This window comes from Mauremys mutica, chromosome 1 (assembly GCF_020497125.1).
Source record: "Mauremys mutica isolate MM-2020 ecotype Southern chromosome 1, ASM2049712v1, whole genome shotgun sequence".
Taxonomy (NCBI): domain Eukaryota; kingdom Metazoa; phylum Chordata; order Testudines; family Geoemydidae; genus Mauremys; species Mauremys mutica.
This window is the reverse complement of record NC_059072.1, coordinates 15,909,912-15,930,603: the sequence shown is the minus strand read 5'-3', so window position 1 is coordinate 15,930,603 and position 20,692 is coordinate 15,909,912. Positions and strand designations below refer to the sequence as shown.

The 20,692-nt window shown below is 43.8% G+C and overlaps 1 protein-coding gene across 2 annotated transcripts in view; it reads right to left on the bottom strand.

Annotated features, from left to right (window-relative positions):
* Window positions 1-20,692, bottom strand: part of CAMK1D (calcium/calmodulin dependent protein kinase ID) — a 362,522-nt gene that overhangs the window by 146,307 nt on the left and 195,523 nt on the right. For both annotated transcript variants that reach the window (XM_045030977.1, XR_006582309.1), the window contains exon 3: window positions 2,115-2,189. In XM_045030977.1, the coding sequence (XP_044886912.1) occupies window positions 2,115-2,189 (75 nt within the window). The remainder of the gene's footprint in view (window positions 1-2,114; window positions 2,190-20,692) is intronic.

Below are 20,692 nucleotides of genomic sequence, written 5' to 3'. Positions count from 1 at the left end.
CTTACATTCCATGACCCAGTACTGGGTTGCGACCCACAGTTTGAAAACCACTGGACTAGATTATAATGACCTTAAAATCTATTCATTGATTCTAAACTGCACCAGTGGGCCTCCTTTTGGACAGAGGCCATTCCTCTTTTTATTTTCAATGTACTCTTTGCTATAGCTGGTGAAATTTTTTGAATGAAAAAAGTGAAGGGGAGTAATCAAGAAGTGGTGGGTTGGTTTTTTTGTTTTTTGAAAATGAAACACTTTGCAAAAAAATTGACTTTTAAATTTTCTATTTTTACATTTTATCAATTTTTTTATCCAAAACATTATCAAAATCATTACTGAAATCTTTCGTTGACCCCAAACCCAACACTTTCCATTAATGTTTTTCTTTTTGTCTTTCGTCCATCCAGCTCTAGTTTTGCCCTCTCTGATACTTCCAGCTTGTATCAGTTCAGGTAATGAGTTAAGGCCACACCAGGATCAAGAAATAATTCTCAATGTTGCCAACACAGTTGTCTCCGCATAAGAAGTTTACATGATTATAATGGGGCATGGAGGGACAGAAATATTATTCAGAGAGCTAATATCAAGGTGAGCCTATATTTATACATATTTCCACTGGTGGCGGTAAGTGATTTCCATCTGACTTTCTGACCATCCGAGAGATCAATATTTGGATAGGTGTTCAGTGTACACCCCTCATCTGCTCTACTGGTATTGTTTGAGCACTGTGGTCAGACAGGGCAGACATTTCCTTTCACAGTTGGCTAATGGGTACAATCTTCTCATTTCCATATTTAAATACACATATGTGTGCTTATCATCTTTGATTCTCTATATCTCAGTAAAGACTACATCAGCCAGGGCTCATTCTTATGGTTGCTTTTACAATCTTTTATTACAGAAGAATGAAAAAGGGGAGAGAGAAAAACTAACCTAGATTGGTTCCCAGACAACTGAATTGTAGCAATTTTATACATATGGGGCCTGATACTGATCCCCTTGCACAATCCAACTAGTACTTTACTCTGTGAGTAGCCCCACTGATTTGAACGAGACACTGACAGATATGGCAATTTCTTCCATAACCTTGGGAGACCTTATTAAGTTTAAATATCTTTAGGGACACGTGTTAAAATGAAACATTTATGTATTATGCCATAGGTCGTATAGCCATAAGCCAGGATTGTCTGTAACCTTTTTAGGGGAAGATGTGATGTGAGGCTTGGGAGTTCAAAGGTCCATATTGAAAATGTGCCAGAGAAGAATAGACTTTGGTCACAATAAGTGTGAAGTGTATTTCCTGAGGAATACCTAGGGAGAGGTTAATGCAAATTCTTCACCCCCCGTTATGTAAAAACCCAGCCTTTTGAAGCTACAACCTGAGGAGTGGGTCATTGTCTGTTGATTGCCTGTTCATGGAGATTGGAGATCAAAGGCATGAGCTGTATAAAGTTGTGGTTTTGAAGGACTAACATCTACCAGAGCCAAAGGTTGGAGCTGGGGGTGACCTCTCATAAGCTTTTTAGCATGCATGCAGGTTCTTTTATATTTTTAATGTGTTTTGTCTGTAATACTTTCACCTTAAGAATACATGTGCTTGCTTAGAAAGAGCTATGTGGTAACTTATAACTGCAAGCAATACACTGGTCATAGCCTGTAGAGGGAAAGCAAAGTGCAGACACTGGCCTTTTAGGCAGTCTGGCTTGCTGGAGATGTCACAATGTAAATCAGGGAGCTGTGCAGCCTTAATACCCTAGACAGCAGGGAATGAGACAGGGGTTTCTTCCCAAGAAAGGTGACAGCTGAGGAGCCGGGAGCTTAGAGTGGGTGCCCTTGGTAGACCATGAGGAGGGGAATGCAGGTGCAGTTACCCTGAAATTGTGACAGAGACTATTCATAGAATAATATTATTACACAATTTCAGCAAGAGCATCAATGTCTGGCCCATAGTGTTTTAAGCATCACTTCACCCATCTTCAGGGTCTTTCTCAGCCTGTAGCAAAATGAGTACCGGTACATACTTCTAATCTGTTCTCAACTTCTTGGTTAAAGAAACAAACAAACAAACAAAAATGCTGACAATTTTGACAAGATGGTTAATTAATGGCAGTACTTACAGTTGCATGACCAGGTACAAGTGGTTTGGACTCTCATATATGTCTTCCAGTGCAACTATATTTTCATGTTTTATTCTGAAAAGCAATAACAACAACAACAAAAGGTAAGTGCAAGGTTAAATGGTGAACTTTAGGCAGCTGCCCAACAGAAAGCTATTTTTAGTTAGATGTTACTTGGCGTTTGCGATTTACACAGTCAGAACTGAACCCAGTTCCGTATAAGCTGTCAGAAGTGCCCGGCAGCCCAGGATACTGTTATTACTTAGCTAGCAGGAATGTTTCCTGATGAAATATTTAAAGCATTAGACTTTTTTCTTCTCCTGTCAGATGAATAAAATTTGGTATTTGGATGTTGAGTTCTCAGGGCAGTAGCACATCAGAGTGCAGGGATTTGCAAATTGTAGATTTACTGAAGCCAGTATACAGTTAGTAGCCAAGAGTGCAGGGATACGCATATATACGGATGCTGACAGCAATGTTGACATCTGAGGGGCCCCAGCTGTACAAAATCCTCATACTACAAGTGGCTCCATTCCAACACAACACCCCATATACAGCATCTTCTCAGCACTTCCTCACAACATTGTCTATCATAACAATATACTTTATGCTTCAATGGGTCTTTCCACCCACAGATCTCAAGCACCATAATAAATTAATTATTCAAACCATGACTCCCTAGTATTGTCATGACCCTCATACAGAAACATTCTTATAATTTAAAAATCCAGCTGAATAGTTGGTATCAGGGCACAGGTCACTGCTGCTCAGTATCACTGGGCCCCTGCTTTGTTAAAAGTGTTATCTTTTAGAGGAGAATCACCTCATCAGACGACAGTCTCATTAACTACTTGGAGCAAATCTTCTCTGGAATTATTGTTTAAGCAATTCCAAACAATTTCTAAAGCATACATTTAATTTGCATTAACCCTAAACTTAAGACCCTAAAGAGACTATCCATTCAACTGCAAGGGCTATAATATTAATTATACAAAGTATAGATGATTGCCTTAAGTGTGAGAGAAATCCCTCAAAAACTGTAAGCAGAATGTGCTGATTAAAGAACACACACACACAGGCAGAAAGAATAGCAGAGGACACTCATCAGTGAATGCTAAACCCAGTAAACTTTTTGGGGCATAATCCACCCCAAATTTATGAGAGGTGCAATTAGGCACACAAAGCCCAATACTGAGCAGTGTTAAAGCATCTGACACTCCCAGTAAGTTGATGAAAGTGCAGAGCAGTCAGCATCCTGCAGGCTCTGACTCATCATAATGTCCACATATTGGGTTGGTCCAGCTTCCAGTGACATCACTGGAAAGATTGCCATAGACGTCAGTGAGGGAGAGAGATCAGACCTACATTCAGGAATGAAAAGCCACATTCATATAAAAGACAAAAAGTAATGATCTGCCTTAAAACCTTCATATTCAAGAAGTTCCGTATCAGTGGCGTATTAACCCAAATCTAACACGCTGTAGGACTGGGGTCGGCAACCTATGGCACGCGTGCCAAAGACGGCACGCAAGCTGATTTTTCATGGCACGCTGCTGCCTGCCGGAGTCCCGGCCCGGCCCCCTCTTCTCCACCCTCCGCTCCCCCCGCTCCCCTTCCTGCGGGGGCAGAGGCAAAGGTCAGGAGGCAGAAGCTTGGTCCTGCCAACTCCCCTGCCTCTTCCCGTAGTGTGCTGGGTTCCTGCACCTCCTCCGCCTCTCCGTCCCGCCCTCCCTGACGGCGGACCAGCTGATGGTCCTTGTGAGGGAGGGGGTCGGGAAGGAGCAGAGTCAGTGTGCTCGCTGCTCCCGGCGGAGGCAGAGAAGCAGGGGCAGGGCCTTGGGGAAGAGGGGGTGGAATAGGGACATATCCCCTCCAGCCCCCTGCCCTGACCCCCCCCCACACACCCCAGCCCTCTGCCCTGACCCCCCTCACACACACCCAGCCCTCTGCCCTGTGCCCCGCACACACCCCAGGCCTGTGCCCTGAGCCCTGTACGCCCCTCATACACACCCAGCCCTCTGCTTGACTCTTTCACTCCCCCCCGCACGACCCCAGCCCTGACTCTTGCACCCCCCACATCTCCAGCCCCCGCACATCCCATGTAACCCCCACATCCTGACTCTTACACCCCCCACATCCCCACCCCCACCCTGAGCACCAAACTGGAGCTCCTGCCCCCTGCCCCCTACATTCCCACCTGCACCCCTCGCACCAAATAGGAGCTGCCCAGGTAAGTGCCCCCACAGCCAAACCTCCTGCCCCAACCCTGAGCCCCCTCCTTCATTCTAGCTCCTGGCCAGACCCTTCACCCCCAGCCCTGTGCTCAGTGCACTCCCACCCTCAGCTCAGTGCAGAGAGAGGAAGAGAATGGGCCAGAACCAGGGAGAAGGTAGGTACCCACTGTCTGTGGGCAGGGCCGGGACCCCAGACCGGCAGCGGGCTCAGCCACTCAGCCCACTTCCGGTCTGGAGTCCTGGCCACCAGCCCCGCACAGCCCGCTGCTGGTCTGGGGTTCTGGCTGCTGGACCCTTGCCAGCCGGGGTCCCGGCCGCAGGCCCCGCTCAGCCCACTGCCGGCCTAGGTGAACAGAACCCCAGACCAGCAGCGGGCTGAGCGGGCTGGCGGCGTAAGATCGACATTTTAATTTAATTTTAAATGAAGCTTCTTAAACATTTTGAAAACCTTGTTTATTTTACAATACAACAATAGTTTAGTTATATAATATATAGACTTATGAGAGAGACCTTCTAAAAAACATTAAAATGTATTACCGACACACGAAACCTTAAATTAAAATGAATAAATGAAGACTCGGCACACCACTTCTGAAAGGTTGCCGACCCCTGCTGTAGGATATCATACAGCAATATATGTGTGGTTATAGGTCTTCTGCTCTCTGGAAGTATAAAAATTCTTTGTTGCTCCAGTAAATTGTCCAGAGAAACAGCATCATAGCTCAAGTATTATAATATTCATAAGAGAACACTGAAGAAGATAAGCTTTTAAGTCTTAAGTCTGGTGCGCAGGAACGGATGTCTAGTATCTTGGCTTTTCTATGGAAATTTTCCAAAATTATATAGAGCGGTTGCCTTAAAAAATTTCTCCAGTCACCTGTCCTATCTCATCCCAAAACTCAAAAGATAACAGGAAAGCAGGACTCCCTGGTGCCTGATTTTCATGATGAAATGATGAAAGAGGCAGTAACTGAGCAGATCAACCAGCTGTGTGTTTTTCCCAACCCTCGCTGACTTGATGTCATTTACATTCTAAGCTGGATTTGTTTGTATTTAAATAAATACACAACATCAGCCCTCAATATGGATCAAGAGTTTGTAAAATTCCATTAGGAAGAACATGGCCAGTTTTGCCGCAGTGGCTCCATCAGATCAGCAGAATCGGCAGCTGCCTGGCCAGCAGAACTTGTAGGAACCATTTATCTGGTGTGGCTCTGTGATGTGACAAGCAGACTTTTTTTTCAGTTTGCTTCAGGCAAACTCAAGACCACAAGGGCCTGATTTTTGGAAGTACAGCGAACCCACAATGCTACTTGAAGTCAATGGCTCAACACCTCTGAAAATCAAGCCCTAAGGCTAGTGCTACATTTTTGAGCTAAGGGAGTAGAAAGCATCTCCCAAACAGTCAACTTTTATTTTTTATCCTGGCGAGGTGGAGGAGGGCTGGAAGGCGGTCTACATTTTAAGTTAAAAACTCTTCAAAGAAAAGAGAAGTTCACAATAAAAATGCTCATAAGGCCTGCTACGCTAGCAAGAGTGGCTAGAGAATACATTTGTGCTTATTACCAACTTGCTGGCTCTCTCAATGAAGGCCAAAGATGATCAAGCTCTCTATACCTTCCAGCAGAAATCACTATAATCAATCGGAACCACTTATTGTTCATCTGCAGTGACATCCAACTTGAGCAGAAATATAATTTTATAAACAACAGGAAAGAGAAATTGCTTCAAGTTCTGATAAAGAATGACTAAACTTTCTTCACTGGCACACCCACCTAATTGTGGTAATGGACATGTGTAAGCAGGACAAGAGACAATCCTGGTCTACCAGATGTGTGCGTGTGTCTCTCTCAGCACAATTCCCTGGCTCAGAACATCCAGAAAATGGCTGGATACACCAAGTATGTCCTTGCATTCCATTCACTTGAACAGATGTTCTGTTAGATCAATTGCTGAGGATTGTTCAGAGGGAATTAGGGAAGTACTTTACAGTGTTGGAAAAAGAGAGAGTTTGGAATGGTTTAATTAGTTCTGCTTTTATCCTGGGCTAGTAGTGCAGCGTGAATCTCAAAAGGTTCAGAGGATTCATTCTGATAAGCCCCAAAATGTCTGGATGCATATCCATGTGTGATCTATCTTATCTTAGGTACTTACCTGGTCCCCATAACTGCAATATCTGAGCACCACACCGTCTGATGTATGTATCCGCACAAAACCTCTGTGAGGTAGGGCATTGCTATTATTCCCATTTGACAGATGAGGAACTGCGGCACAAAAAGACTGACTTGTCCCAAGTCACACAGGAAGCTTATGGCAGAGCAGAGACATAAACCCATGTTAACCACTGGCCATCCTTCCGCTCTTGAACTTTCCTGTTCCCTCTCCTCTCTTGCAGAGTCATCTCCTTCCCTCCTTCTAACCCAACCAAATCCATCTTGTTCTCCTCGAGTCTGCCATCCCACCCTGGACTTCATGGGAGAGTCCTGATTGCCTCATATCCATTCCACTTACTGCTAACTGGAAGCGATAAAAAATGGGCCCTGTATTTATTCTGAGCTAGACAACTTATTGATGTTCCAGCACTACTTGATGACACAACATTATGACAGGACCATGGCTGTGACAGCACAGTGTGTAGATACCATAGTGCTGACAGTTTAGATTAGAAAGATAATGTCCACAAAGAAAAATACCTTGGTTAAAAAACTGTTATGGTTGCTTTAAAGAAACCTCAGCCTACACAAATCATTACAAAATGTGTCCCGTTAAGGCATTCTCCGGTAACAGACCTCAGTCCTCCCACACATCACATTCACCATTTTCACAGACAGGTTCTGTCCCTCTATAAATCCTGTGCACCTCCATCATGCAGGCAAAACACACACCATGCTGTCCTCCATGATTAGTGCAGCTGTCTGTGAAATGGAGATAATACTGCCTACTTCACAAGGTTCATGAAAACGGCTCACACAACATTTGGAAGGTGCTGAAATAGAATGAGGATGTTAATAAACAAATAAAAGGAAAAGGCCTTTAGTCTCACTCCATAATTCTGCATCTCGAATACCAGGCACTAAAGGGCTTTTCCAGCTAGTGGAGAAAGGCATAACAAGAACCAATGGCTGGAAGCTAGAGAGAGACTAATTCACATTTTTACAGTGAGAGTGATTAACCATTGGAACAAACTACCAAGGGCAGTGGTGGATTCTCCAGCTCTTGATGACTTCCAGTCAAGACTGGATGCCTTTTCAGGAAGATATGGTTCAGTCAAACAGAAGTTACTGGGCTCAATGCAGGGGTAACGGGTGAAATTCTGTATAGTCTGTGATATGCAGGAGTTCAGACTAGACAATCTAATGGTCCATTCTAGCCTTTAAAAAAAAATCTATGACTCTACTTACATCCCTTTTCCAAAAACAAAGGCTAGCAAAATAAAGGAAGGCAGTTACTGTATCTGCATCAACACTAAGAGAGAACAGTGCACTTGAGCAGCATCTAACACCTCAGATGCAGCATCAAATAACCAACCTGAGTTTATACCAGCAAATTGATATGAGCAACCAAAATGCCACCAATTACTATTCTAAAAGTAGCAGTGTACAGACAAGAGCTCCCGAGAGCTGCTTTGATTTGTTTTAAAACTTACCTATTACAATGCACTAGGTACAGGCTGGGTTTCCTTTGCTCAGCATTTATATGTTTGGCCTGACCTGTTGTAAAACAACTAAGAGCAGCTTTGATAAGTGGATCAATAGCAGGTTGTCTTATTTCATAGATGTTCACTAAGAACCACTGCGTCCACTACTAGGGAAAGTCTATGTCACAGCTTCCTAAAGCAAAACTGAAATTTCTGAAAGGCCAGATTCTGCTCCCAGGATGAGACCTATCCCACTAACTTCGATGGGAGCAGGATCTGTCTGTGAATGATAACTGATATTTCTCTGCTTCATGCAGCAGCAGACAGTGGTGACTAGCACATGGCACTGAGTGTCCAGAGACTCAAATTTATCCATAGTACATTAGGCACACACAAGGCAACTTGCATTACATAACACCACCTTAAATGCTTAAGCGGTGACTCGGGGGGTGCACAGGAATCTGAGCTGGGCCTTTGCACTAAGGGGTGAAATTCACTCCCATATTTATAAAACAACTGCGAGGTCTTTGGATGGATACTGCTGTAGAAGTGCAAAGGATTACAATGTGGAAGTGGCGATATAATGAGAGAAAGTATATCCCTGAATAACTAAGCGATTTCTACACCTCCGCCAGCCCCTGCTTGTCCCAGACCGTCGCTTGTATATTACTAGAGATCACTAATTATGGAGGCAGCATTCTCTGTTGATTAGAGCAGGGGACCCAGGTTCTATTGCTGCTGTGGCTGCTGACATGCTGTGTGACCACAGGAAGGTCACAACTGCTAGTCTAGTGTGTAACTGATGATAATTAGCCATCTGATAAAGCCCCTTAAGAACCTGGATGAAAGCCGTATGCAAGTGTAAACTATTAGGATTTCATTAATCATTATATTTATCACATTTGGCATATTTCTACATGGGGGAGTAGGATCACGGGTGGTTGTTTAGAAGGACATTGAATAAAAAACATGGCTAAACAAGAAAGGTGTTTATGAAACACAGGTTTCCAAAACAACAACTCGTTGCTGATCAGACGCCGTCAAATATGTGGGGCATGAAATTAAATGATGCAAACATGTAACCAGGATGCAGGGTAAATACTTTGCTGAAGAGCAGAAAAACCTCCTGTCTCACTCATCCTGACATTCCCCATCCTCCTCCCCACTCAGTCCCCTGAAGTGGGAAGGCCCAACTAGACCACCCTCTGGGATTGTATACTCCAGTCAGGATCTTATTCTCTTCTTGCTGAATTTTAGTCATCATCCCAACAGGGATGCATCTTATATCCTCATGGTTGGGTCTAAAATATTCTATTGATTGACAGAACAATCCATAGCAAGTTAAAGCAGTCAGGAAAGATCGCTCAGAGCACTAAGTACTAAGACAGCAGCAATTGCACACAAAGGAACTGCTTGAAACCATGTTTACAGAGAACAGTGTGTGTTTTTTCTAACCTGATCTACAAAAGGCCACAGTGGAAAGTTTGGAAGCCTAGGCTTTTAAAAATCACCGTGCAAGCCTGGGTTAGTAACCAAAGCTTGTCACTCTCGGAGGCACCACTGCTCCCAAAGGGCAACCTTGCAGGCAATCTTGGGACTTGTCTACACTGGAAGTGTGCAGCAAAATAGAGTGTGAATTTTTAGCACACTGGCTATTCTGTACTAACTCCCCCTGTCGACACTCTTACTAAAAGTGCCTTTGTGCACTTTAGCTTAATACACTTTAAACTGTACGAAGCTAAATTGCCTAAAGGCATTGTTTGTGCACAGACTATCCACCCAGGGAGTTAGGCCCAGTCTACGCTACACAGTTAGGTTGACATAAGCTGCATTGTGTCGACCTACCTGTGGAAGTGCCTCTCTACACCGATTTATTAACACCACCTCTCTGAGCAGCATAGTGTCACGGTCAATATAATTAGGTTGACGCAGTGACAATGTAGACACTGCATTGCTTACATTGACTGTTACCGGCTTTCAGGAGCCATCCACAATGCCCCACACTGGTGAGGACGCACACTACTGACAAAAGGAGCCCAGCGTCCACACACTGTGGAGGCTGTATGCCAACGTAAATTAGGTCAACATCATTTTGTAGTGTAGACATGGCCTTCGTGTGGAGGGGCTAATGGGTTGTACATTCACACCCTTGCTTGCTGCACATTAACTTTCCATCTGGATGACCCCTCAAAAGAGGCTTAGGACTGAATGGGCTACTGAATCTGGACTGCTATCTTGCCTCCAAAGTGCTGTTCCTCCAGGGAAGAGTGGAAGCGCATGGCGTGAAACAGGTTCTGTCGATAGCGGACTTTGGTCTCTAGTGTTTTCAGTCCAGCACCTTTCATCAGCAGTAAATCAGATGCATGCACATGCACAAAATAGAGATAAAGCAAGGAAATAAACTTAAAGAAGCCCCTGCAGTAAACTGGCCTCAGCTATACATGGCGGAGAGATGTGGACAAAAGCAGGCAGATGCTGAGTGTTCCTATGACACAGATGACTCTGCATAATGGTAGTTCACAAAGCTAAAACATCTGCTTTTTTTGTTGCTGTCACTGTAAGATCACTGGTTTTAAGACAGTCATGTTCTTACGTTTCTTATTATTGAGCCATACAAACCTGAAAGAGGTTTGCCAGATTTAATAAATATTCCCTTGAGTCAAATAGGAAACGACAGAAAGGAAACGTATTGTGCGCTCGAAGGGGGGAGGAGAAGAAAGGTATCCTGCAATGAGCGCTACAACTTATCTACTGTGCCCTTCCTCGGAGGTCACTGCAGAGAAGAGTGTTGTGAACCATCCCACTGCAGTACCGCATGCTGCAAGGGACTCCCAGCAGGCATCCAAAGGTAGCTGGGACAGCCGTCTCTCAGGACGAAACCATACGGCCCCCACAGCTCTGTTCCTATTAACCCTGGAGGAAGATGATTTTAACTTCGATATTACTAGTCGATTTAGTTACCTCAGGGTTGGAATTACTTTAACATTGGATGTAACATTTTGTATGCAAAGAAATGGACCAACGTACCTGTTCACAAATTTCTAGATTTGTTCTGAAATGGTTTCCCTGCCTTGCTCTAGAGCTATGAATGGTCCCTTAAAATCTGTGCTAATTATTTATGCTAAACTATCTGTTCAATCTTGTATTTAGCTGTGACACTCTTAGTACCTTTCCCAGACCTGGAGAAGAGCTCTGTGTAGCTCGAAAGCTTGTCTCTCTCACCAACAGAAGTTGGTCCAATAAAAGATATTACCTCACCCACCTTGTGGCTTTCAGTTATTTCTGTATCCGCCTATGGCAATGTGTATTCTGTATTTAACACACCTTTGATTCAAATAATTTCCCAGGAATTGCTCTTGCTATAGAGTAATTCCCTACTTAAGCACACACCATGACCTATTTTGGGCAGCTACCTCATTTGTCACACAGCTTGTTACTGGCATCAATCCATTTCCTTGTCTTTAAAATCTTATTCATCCTCTCTAAGATCTCCCCTTAGTCTCCCTTATTCTAAGCTCCACAGGGTAAATCCAGGAAGACTTTCAGGCCCTTGAAGTCTTGAATCATTTTAATTGCCTTCCTCTGCATACAATCTTTTTCCTCTCAAATGCTGGCCTTAAACCCTGGTAACTGGTGAGGCATAAAATATTCAAATGAGATTTCACTAGTGGAGTACACTACACACAACTTCCACATGTTTAGAATTCCATGGTTGGAAAACCTAAGCTTGCATACGTGACCACTGCCAAACCTATAGTTCCTGAACTGTGTCCTCTCACATATTCTACTCACTGTGACTATAATCCATGTGTTTATTTTTTAGTTTCCAGCCTTGTTACACTGCATTTAGCAACGCTGAATTCTGTAAGCCTCTTATGCATGCAAAAGCCAACTCTTCCAAGTCACTCTGAATTCAGTAGCATGTTTACTCTGTTGACTGGTCCAGCCACTATTTCAGATGTATTATATGTTAAAGAAGGGCCTGAACTATACCCTGCATCCAAACATACCCTCAACTTTTGTGTAGGTCACATCTGGCTGTGAACTCTGTGGCTGTCCCAACTCTCACTAATGGGACAAATCAAATCCCTGGACATAAATACCTATGAATTTTGGGTTATCCAGCTCTAGATATGAAGTGTGTGATACAAGCCTGTCACTAATACATATACACCCTGCGCAAGTTTAACGCATAGGCAAACTACACAGGTGCCTCAGGCCCAAATGCATGGGGGGGCCCCCAAATCATTCTCCTTACCACCTCCCCTACCTCCTCCTCCTTTCCAGACCAAGGGGGCACCAACCACCCACAGCACCACCCTCTATCCCAGCACAGCAACCCTAATCAATGGAGGTGCCAGGGTGCCACACCTGAGTGGCGCTGTGAGGTCACAACACCTGGAGGAGAGAGCAAGGCCTGGGCCCCACAGGATAAGAATGCTGCTGCTGGACAGTGAGTGTAGGGTGGGTTCACTCTCCAGCTCTCGTCCCCACCCCCCTGCCCCTCCACACCATGGATTAATCTAGCCCTCTATATACCCTTCCCAACAGCATTGCTTTCCAAATCAAATAGACATAATGACCTATCATAAAAGAAAGTATACCCCTGTATGACTGAGCTGCTTCTATACCTCTGCCTGCTCTTGCTGTCACAGAGACTGAGACCCTGAATGAGAATCACTTGTATATTACTCCAGATCATTAATGATGAGGGCGGGACCCTCTGTTGGTGACAGCAGGGGACCTGGGTTCTATTGCTGGTTTGGCCCCTGACCTGATGTGTGACATAATTACAGGAAAGTCACGTAACTGGGGCTAATACTAAGCCACCTGGTAAAGTATTTAGAGAACCCTGGCTGAAAGGCAGATACAAGTGTAAGTCTTAAAAGGGGCTCTGAGGGCTAACTCCAGGGCTTCAGGCTGACTGGGTGTCCAAGGTGAGTGGTTGTGATACAGAGCTGGTCACTAGATTAAATCCAGCTCAAGCCAATAGTAACCAAAAGCTAACGTCATGTGAAGGCTGATCAGTGGTTGTTGAGAAATAAGTCAGAGGTTGTCTGTCCTTTTCCAAGTGTCAGTGTTCCAAAAATCACTGGCAGCCTCAACAAGCAGGACTTTGGCTTGAACAGGCATCAAGGTGGTACTTTTCTTCTACGCCCAGAGCATGGTTCAAAGCCTATTTAAATCAATAGAAATATTCGCTTTGTCGTCAGTGAGATTTGGATCGAGCCCCTAGAAAACAGGGCTGAGGTTCATTGGAAGGGGAATGTCTGACCACAGACAGAACAGCTATCCTGGTATGCCATACCACAAGAAGAGAAAGCATTCCTGGTTTACACTGAGTGAAGATTTCACTGATAACTGGTACAGCATTCTTTTCCTAACCTCAGTAGATCTGACATGACTGTGATGTGTGCAGGGATATCCTGTTACATCTAAAACCATTTTGCAGGCAGTAAACTTACATAAAGGGATATTAGTCATCCCTGAAATATTCATTTCACACAGACACACGGATTTTTCTAGTTGTCTCTTTGTATCTCTGGCATTAGTTTGAATATACACAAATGCAGAGTGAGTGCCACACACCATGATCAGAGGAGTTACACAAAAATGTCGAGAGCTGCTAGTCTAAACTGTACTAGGACTCAAGAGTTTTCAAAACTGTCGATCGCTCTATGTAGAAGATAAATAACCCTTTGCTCTTTTATGTAACCCGTTTCACACATAGCCCTCTAAGCAAGTGCAGAAGTCCCAGGAGCTCCCTTCTACGGGTGGGGAAACTGAGGCACAGCCAAGGGAAGTGACTGTGCCAAAGTTCACACAGCAGAACAGTAGCAGAGAGCTGGGAACATAACCCAGCTTTCCTGACTCCTGTGCTGCAGTCTTATTAACTGGACCTCCCTGCAAATTCTCTACATAGTTTAGGTAAGGTACCTATCAGTTTGGTATTTATGCATTCTTGTCTTCACCTTCACGGCTCTTCACAAGTCTGACCTTGCCTACTTCCCTCACAATCCTTCCACTAATGATGCCAGACCCAACTGCCTGCTTCTCCAGGTCCCACACGCTCCTTCAAGCTTCCTTCCATGCAATCGCCCATGAAAAGCCCATGGTCTTCAAATCAGGACCACAGCGACACATGTGCAAACCCTCTGAAGGAAATGAGGCTTGCATAGGTGTCACTGACTGGGGTATAGTGGATAATTCTGCTATGGGTTGAGTTAAACCTGGTTATTGTAGTCAGAGCCTTACAAAAAGAAGCCACTGTAATCAGGTGGCTGAAACAATAGCAATGCCACTCAAACAACATGGAAAAGCTGAGTAGAAGCTAAATTCTGTAGCTCAAGGAGTTTCAAATGTAGGGGCTGGGGCTTTGATTGATGGAACTAGGGTTTTTTTGGGTGGGGAGGAGGTGAGAGGGAGACAGGTATGTTCTGATGAGTTACAAGGTGTCAGTTTTTTCCTGAACCCCTCTCAGAGTAGGACCATGCGTTAAAACGGGACCATCTGCTGTGTGTCATGTAGGGTACCTGTTAGCCAAGGATCTGCTTTGCCCATGTTAAGGGAAACAGGAGAGGATTAGGGCAAGAACTTGGCATTCAGACCCCAAAGCCAAAGGAGGAGGCCTGGATGCAGCAGTGAGTCAGACGCAGAGCATCAGGCAACAACACAGTACTCAGCCAAAGTGGTGCCAGCCAGCTGCCTGTTGGGCTGGGCTGCCTCCATTGGCAGGAAGATCAAGGACTTAGGAGTGGGAGGAAAATAGGAGTCCACCCTAGGGGCTGGGAAGGAGAATCTGTCTGGGGGAGGAAGGAACAGCCTGAGAGTCTGTGAGTGGGAAAGGTTGGGCTGGGATGAAGAGAATGCCAGGGAGAGAGGGATTGAAGGAAAAGCTGATCTGACAATGTCCTGAAATTCTGATGGATCTGGGGCTTCAGTCCTAGGCTGTGCCTGAAGGGAAGAGGGAGATCAGTTTTTCTGCCAATGCAAACGGCGCTAAGGTACTATATTTATGGTAGCCATATAAGCACCTAGAGGGCACTGATGTAATCAAGAGGAGAATTTGGCCCATCGTATGTACTGGGCTGTGTTCGTAGTCACATCCAAATAGGAATATGCCTGGAAATGGATTTTCCCCATACATAGTCAAATAACAAACACTGAGACCAATTCATATGGAAAACCAGTTCAAATTCAATATAAAACACTCCCTTCTGCCCCACTGATGAAGGCAGCAAGTTCCAAAGCAGGCTCAGCTTGCAGGCAAGGTTTTCACTCAACACAAAATCTGTGGGACAGCCTCAGTTATCACAGATCTGTCCCATCAGCCCCCAACCTGCAGAGCAACTAAAGCCTGTTTTGTTTACCTGAGACCTTGGCACATTGGTTGCTGGATTTCCCCATTGGGCTGGTTCCTGCAAGAGGAGCTGCAAATGTTCACAGGAAGCAGTAAGATTGTGCAGGGCAAGCTAGTAATTGCACTGGGTTTTAATTTCATATATGAATGCCAACAAAACCAGTGCCTCTGAGCCTCACTTACACCCTCCCCCAGTTTAGGACTAGGCTTACAGGGGGGGTTTAAGCCTCATAGCCTTAGGCCTGAAAATAAGAATTCCACTGGATCCTCAGGTATCCTAAAGGTGGCATCTCAGCCCTCCTGCGTCCTGGGGCTGACCTCGGCCTACCACGTTGTGCAACAGAGACTCCCTTGATTTTTGCAGTCTACCTCAAATGCCTCCACGCACAACAACCCTCTGCATGACAGACCACAGGGGGCAGCCACATGCCACAAACTCTGTTTCGCAAAGAGCTTGGGGAGCCGTATTGTCTGAGGAAGGCAGAATATGAAATTAAAAGGCAATGTAGATACCCATATTTCATAATCACTATCATCAGGGCTTTTCCTCAGTCACCCATGTGAAGTGCTTTTGCCATGAGTCATGTATATAGTGTACTGCAGCAGGGTACGTAGGACACTTTCCAATAGGGAAATAATGGGAGGTGGCTCTCGGGCAAATGCCTATTCTGATGTTGTGCCAATTTTAAAACTAGTTATTTATTATGCATGACTGTACTCACCCCCATGGTTCCTCTAAACTCAGTGCAGACACCACCACTATCCAAACCTATGGGCTGATCTATGAAGCCAGCATAACTCTATCAGTTTCAGCTAAATTACTGACTTACACCAGGGATTGTGAGAAGAGACTCAGGACCTGGATCTTATGCTACTGAACATTAGGTGTAAAGGCTAGAGATGGGCAGATTTGTTTTGCTTAACTTAGAACTCGCACTAACATTGTCGGTTCAGACACGCTATCTAACCCATTTGTTATGGATTTACTATGTTTTTAGGAGAGATTGTGGGGGGGGGGAGATAGCAGAGAGTGGAAAAGAAGAAACACTCAATGAAAAAAATTAAACACACTGAGTAGTGGAAAAGAAGAAACACTCAATGAAAAAAATTAAACACACTGAGCAGAATCAATTCATGGAGTAATTCAACGGGGCCAAATCCGGTAGCCTTACTCAGGCAAAACTTCCAGGAGTCTTACCTGGCCAGATTCCAGTTTCCGTTACACTGCCATAGAGACTGGAATAACTCCATCAAGTGAAAGCAAAACTTGACACTGTGAATGGTAATGACTGCTGCTTAACCGGGGTAATATTATTAGCATAAATTCTCCTTAATAATAGTGTATTTGGCTGTTGCTGAGGAGTTGTGGTATTTAACCAAGTGACAAATAGGTCTAAAATGTTATGTTCTAGAGCAGGGGTTCTCAAACTGGGGGTCATGACCCTTGGGGGTCGCAAGGTTATTACATGCGGGTCGCGAACTGTCAGCCTCAACCCCAAACCCTGCTTCACCTCCAGCATTTATAATAGTGTTAAATAAAATGTGTTTCTAATTTATAAGGGGGGGTCGCATTCATAGGTTTACTGTGTGAAAGGGGTCACCAATATAAAAGTTTGAGAACCGCTGCTCTAGAGATTTAACACAGAAGTTGACAAATAAAGATTTTTTTAAAAGAAAAATATGAAGTGTGGTAGGTATCATTTATATCTTTGTAGTTTTAGTAGAAAAAATCTGGTACCACAAACCCTCAAAATTTATTTGGAGCAGCAGGGGAAGAGCAGGTGGCTGTGCTATATATAGGTCCAAACCCAGAGCGAAACATCCCTAAAATGGTGGGAATTTGAAATCCAGATATGCATTTATCAGAATCTTTAATCAGTCTTTTAAGACTTTTTTTTAAATAGCCTCTTCTTTCAATTGGTCACGCTAGCCACTTAACTGGGACAACAGCCTTTCCAATTTAGAGAACTGTACCATTCAGGTACCCTTACCATGTCGGGAAACTGGGAGTAAAGTTTTCAAAAGCATCTAGTGAAAACAGGGCTTTGGCTCTGAAGTTCCGTTGACTTTCAATGAGATTTGGGCTTACAGGGCTAGATCCACAAAGGGATTTAGGCACCTAATTGCCACTTTAGGAGCTTAAGTCCAAATATTTAGATCCTTGAACCCACATCATCCATCTCTCCTGTTGAAACTGTTCCACTTTGTATAAATAATTAAATAGACACTAGAGCAGGGACTCAAATTTGGCTCACCTACCGGCCAGCTGAGTGTCCTAACCACCACACTATACAGCTATTCTCACACTTTCTCACTCAGTGAGTATTTAATTATTGACAGATAGTAGCATGGCTTCAACAGAAGAGAATGAGAGGCCACCCCATCGTGTCTCAGAACCCACTGGTCATCTGAAAGATGGGAGATATGAGTTCAATTCCCTGTTCCAAATCCGGCAGGATGGGGGACTTGAACCTAGGACTCCTACATCCCGGTTGAGCGTGCTAACCAGTGAGCGAAAGGTTATAAAGGAGTACAGCTACCACCACTTCTGTTTTTTGGGAGAAAGAGCACAGGTGCCTAACTCTACGGTTCATGGCTGTGGATCCGAAGTGGCGATAAGGACCTCCCTCTGACTAGTGTGACCATACTTCCCAAAGTAAAAACAGGACACTGCACGGGGCTGGCCTGAGCCACCTGGCATCGCCGCTTGGCTGAGCCCCACATGCAGAGCTGGCCCGAGCCACCTGGCGTCCCCACTCACCTGAGCCCCGTGCTGCCCCAGGTTGGAGCTGACCTCCCGAGCCCCACCACCCAGCACCTCCTGTCACCACTTGCCCACCTGAATGTTCTTCTGCACCCCCTCAGGAGAGCACACCCCACTTTTTTGGCAAAACTGGGCATTTGTTCCATTTGCTAAGAGCATATCCTGGCCAAAACGGGACGTATTGTCACCCTAACTCTGACCTGGATTTAGACCCCTAAATTCCTTTGGGGTGTGGTTTAAGGCACACCCCTTTCCTTGGCCTCTTCTATTGCCTAGCTTAGCTTAATGTGCTGGTTTTTGTGGACCCCATTCTTAGGTGCCTAACTCTCCCCATGCATTGTATAGGGAGCCTGGGTGCCTAAGTATGCATTCCACTGGATGGCAGGGTGCCGAATATTTTTCATTGAAATGCTGAGATTTTGCGGATCTACCTCCTAAATGCCTCAGTCATTTTTTAAAGTGTTACTTCTCCTTAGCATGGAAGGTTAACAATTGTAAGAATTCCTTTAATAACAAATGCTAACAAATCAGACAGCATTATCCACAGTAATAACTGGTTGCAAGCAGATTATTGATGTTATAAATAGTAATTAATGGCATGGGACAACAAACCCTACATGCCAAATACATGTAAGTTCTTACTGTAGGTGCAGCAGAGTAGAAAACAGTATTGAAATGACACAGAGATTCTTTTTTCATCATTCTAAATTATGTGACTGCCCATTGATTAGCTGTTTTTATGGCTTCATGAATCATAGGCAGGAGCAGGAATTCTATGAAAAATAATGGCCACGTGTATTTCAGAGACTACAGGGGATAATGATGGGATGTTTGCCATTGTGAGTTCTGAGGTTTCGTTCACCAGAATCAGAAAAATAGCAAAGATGGAAAATTAGTTGTTTCCTGGCAGTTAACAGTCTGATTTCCAACCAGTAAAAGATATACACTGCAGTGCTATAGTTTCTAATACTTTATGCAGCCAAGTCACACATCCAAGTCACACACGGTGACTCATTTTTTCCAAAACGTTGTATCTAATTAATTCAAGGTGTTTAGAATGAAAGGTAGCTATTAAGTGGTATCTGTAATAAAGGGCACTAAATGCTGCATAAGGGCTGATGGGCATAGGGTATTTTGATAACATAACTCTTGCCTTTGATGTGCCAAAGGCTTGGTGGTACATCATAAATGAATCTTGTGCTTCTTACTTTAATCCATTTTCTTTCCACCTTACATCCATTAATAAAAATATGCTGGATTGACAATGCAGGGAGAGAACAAGACCCAACAAACATTCCCCCACCAAATGTACCTGAATTGTGAGTTACAAGAAAAGTATCTTTGGAGAGGAAGGTGATTAAGCAGTTCAGCCTCTGTCAAGAGTAGGTGTCTGTGAAGGTGGTGGTGGTGATTTTGTGGTATTGACCCTTGTCCACTGCATGCTGGACTGGGACAACCAATTCATATAGGCAACAGAACAGTCATCAGAGGATAGCTGTTTTCCATCACTACCACAAGTTTGCATGGTGCTATTTAAAGTGCATGTCTAACCTCACAATTACAGATAATTATTTTCGCACACCATGATTTTTGAGAATGATACTTAAAACCTCTTGTACAGTAATTAATGTCATGATTAACACTGAGCAGTCTTTAAAGGTTTCCAGGTTCCTTTCTGAATGATCATCCAAAAGTTCTTAGGTCTTGTTATCTGCGGTCTGGAGATCTAGAGTTTGCAGAATGTTTGAACTTCATCAGAAATACAAGCAACAGCCATTCCCACAAAATTTCCAGTTTGTCTCCCAGCCAAAACTTGGCACTGCAGAAATTCATAGCAATTGGATGTATTATTGTGAATCTTTCACATAGGTCTATGAAGACCTCTTGGGATTTAATTCCGAGCTACTTAGATACGATACTATAATCTACTGTAAGGCTTGACAAATCTTTTCCATTTAAGAATCGTGTCCTCCTTTTTTAAATTGCTTTAGCTGTCTAAGCTGTATTTCAGCTTATATATCATTGCATTATTCTGTTTCTGTCAACTTTAATAATTAAATAAGGTTTGATCAAAAAAACCTATTTCCTTCCAAATGAATTCTTTTCTTCATAAATGAGACCTATAAATGAAATTAAGACTCCAATCCTGAAAACAGTTAAGTGTTCTCAATGAATTGTACAATGCATAGAGTTACTTGGATGAGTAAGTATTTGCAGGCCTAAATATGAAGTTCCTAACTTCAAAGTTTTTTAGATCATGCAAAAAAAATAACTAAATAAATAAATAAAGCAAACATATGGAAAAAAGTATATTCCCCCCACTAGCATAATTCCAAAATGTGGCTGGAAATACTGTGCTCATACTTAAGAAAAAGTTCACCTCTGGATTAAGATCAAAAAGGAAATTTGCAAAGCAAATGGAATTTGTTAAGAAGATACATGCAGATTTTAAATGGGGCTGGAATTATCATGGAAACAAACCCAGTCTGCAATACAGCATAAACTGCTCACAATGTATTTGAAATGTTTAGGGAAAACACACAAACCCAAAGAATCAAAATAGCCTCTACACTGCTATAAATC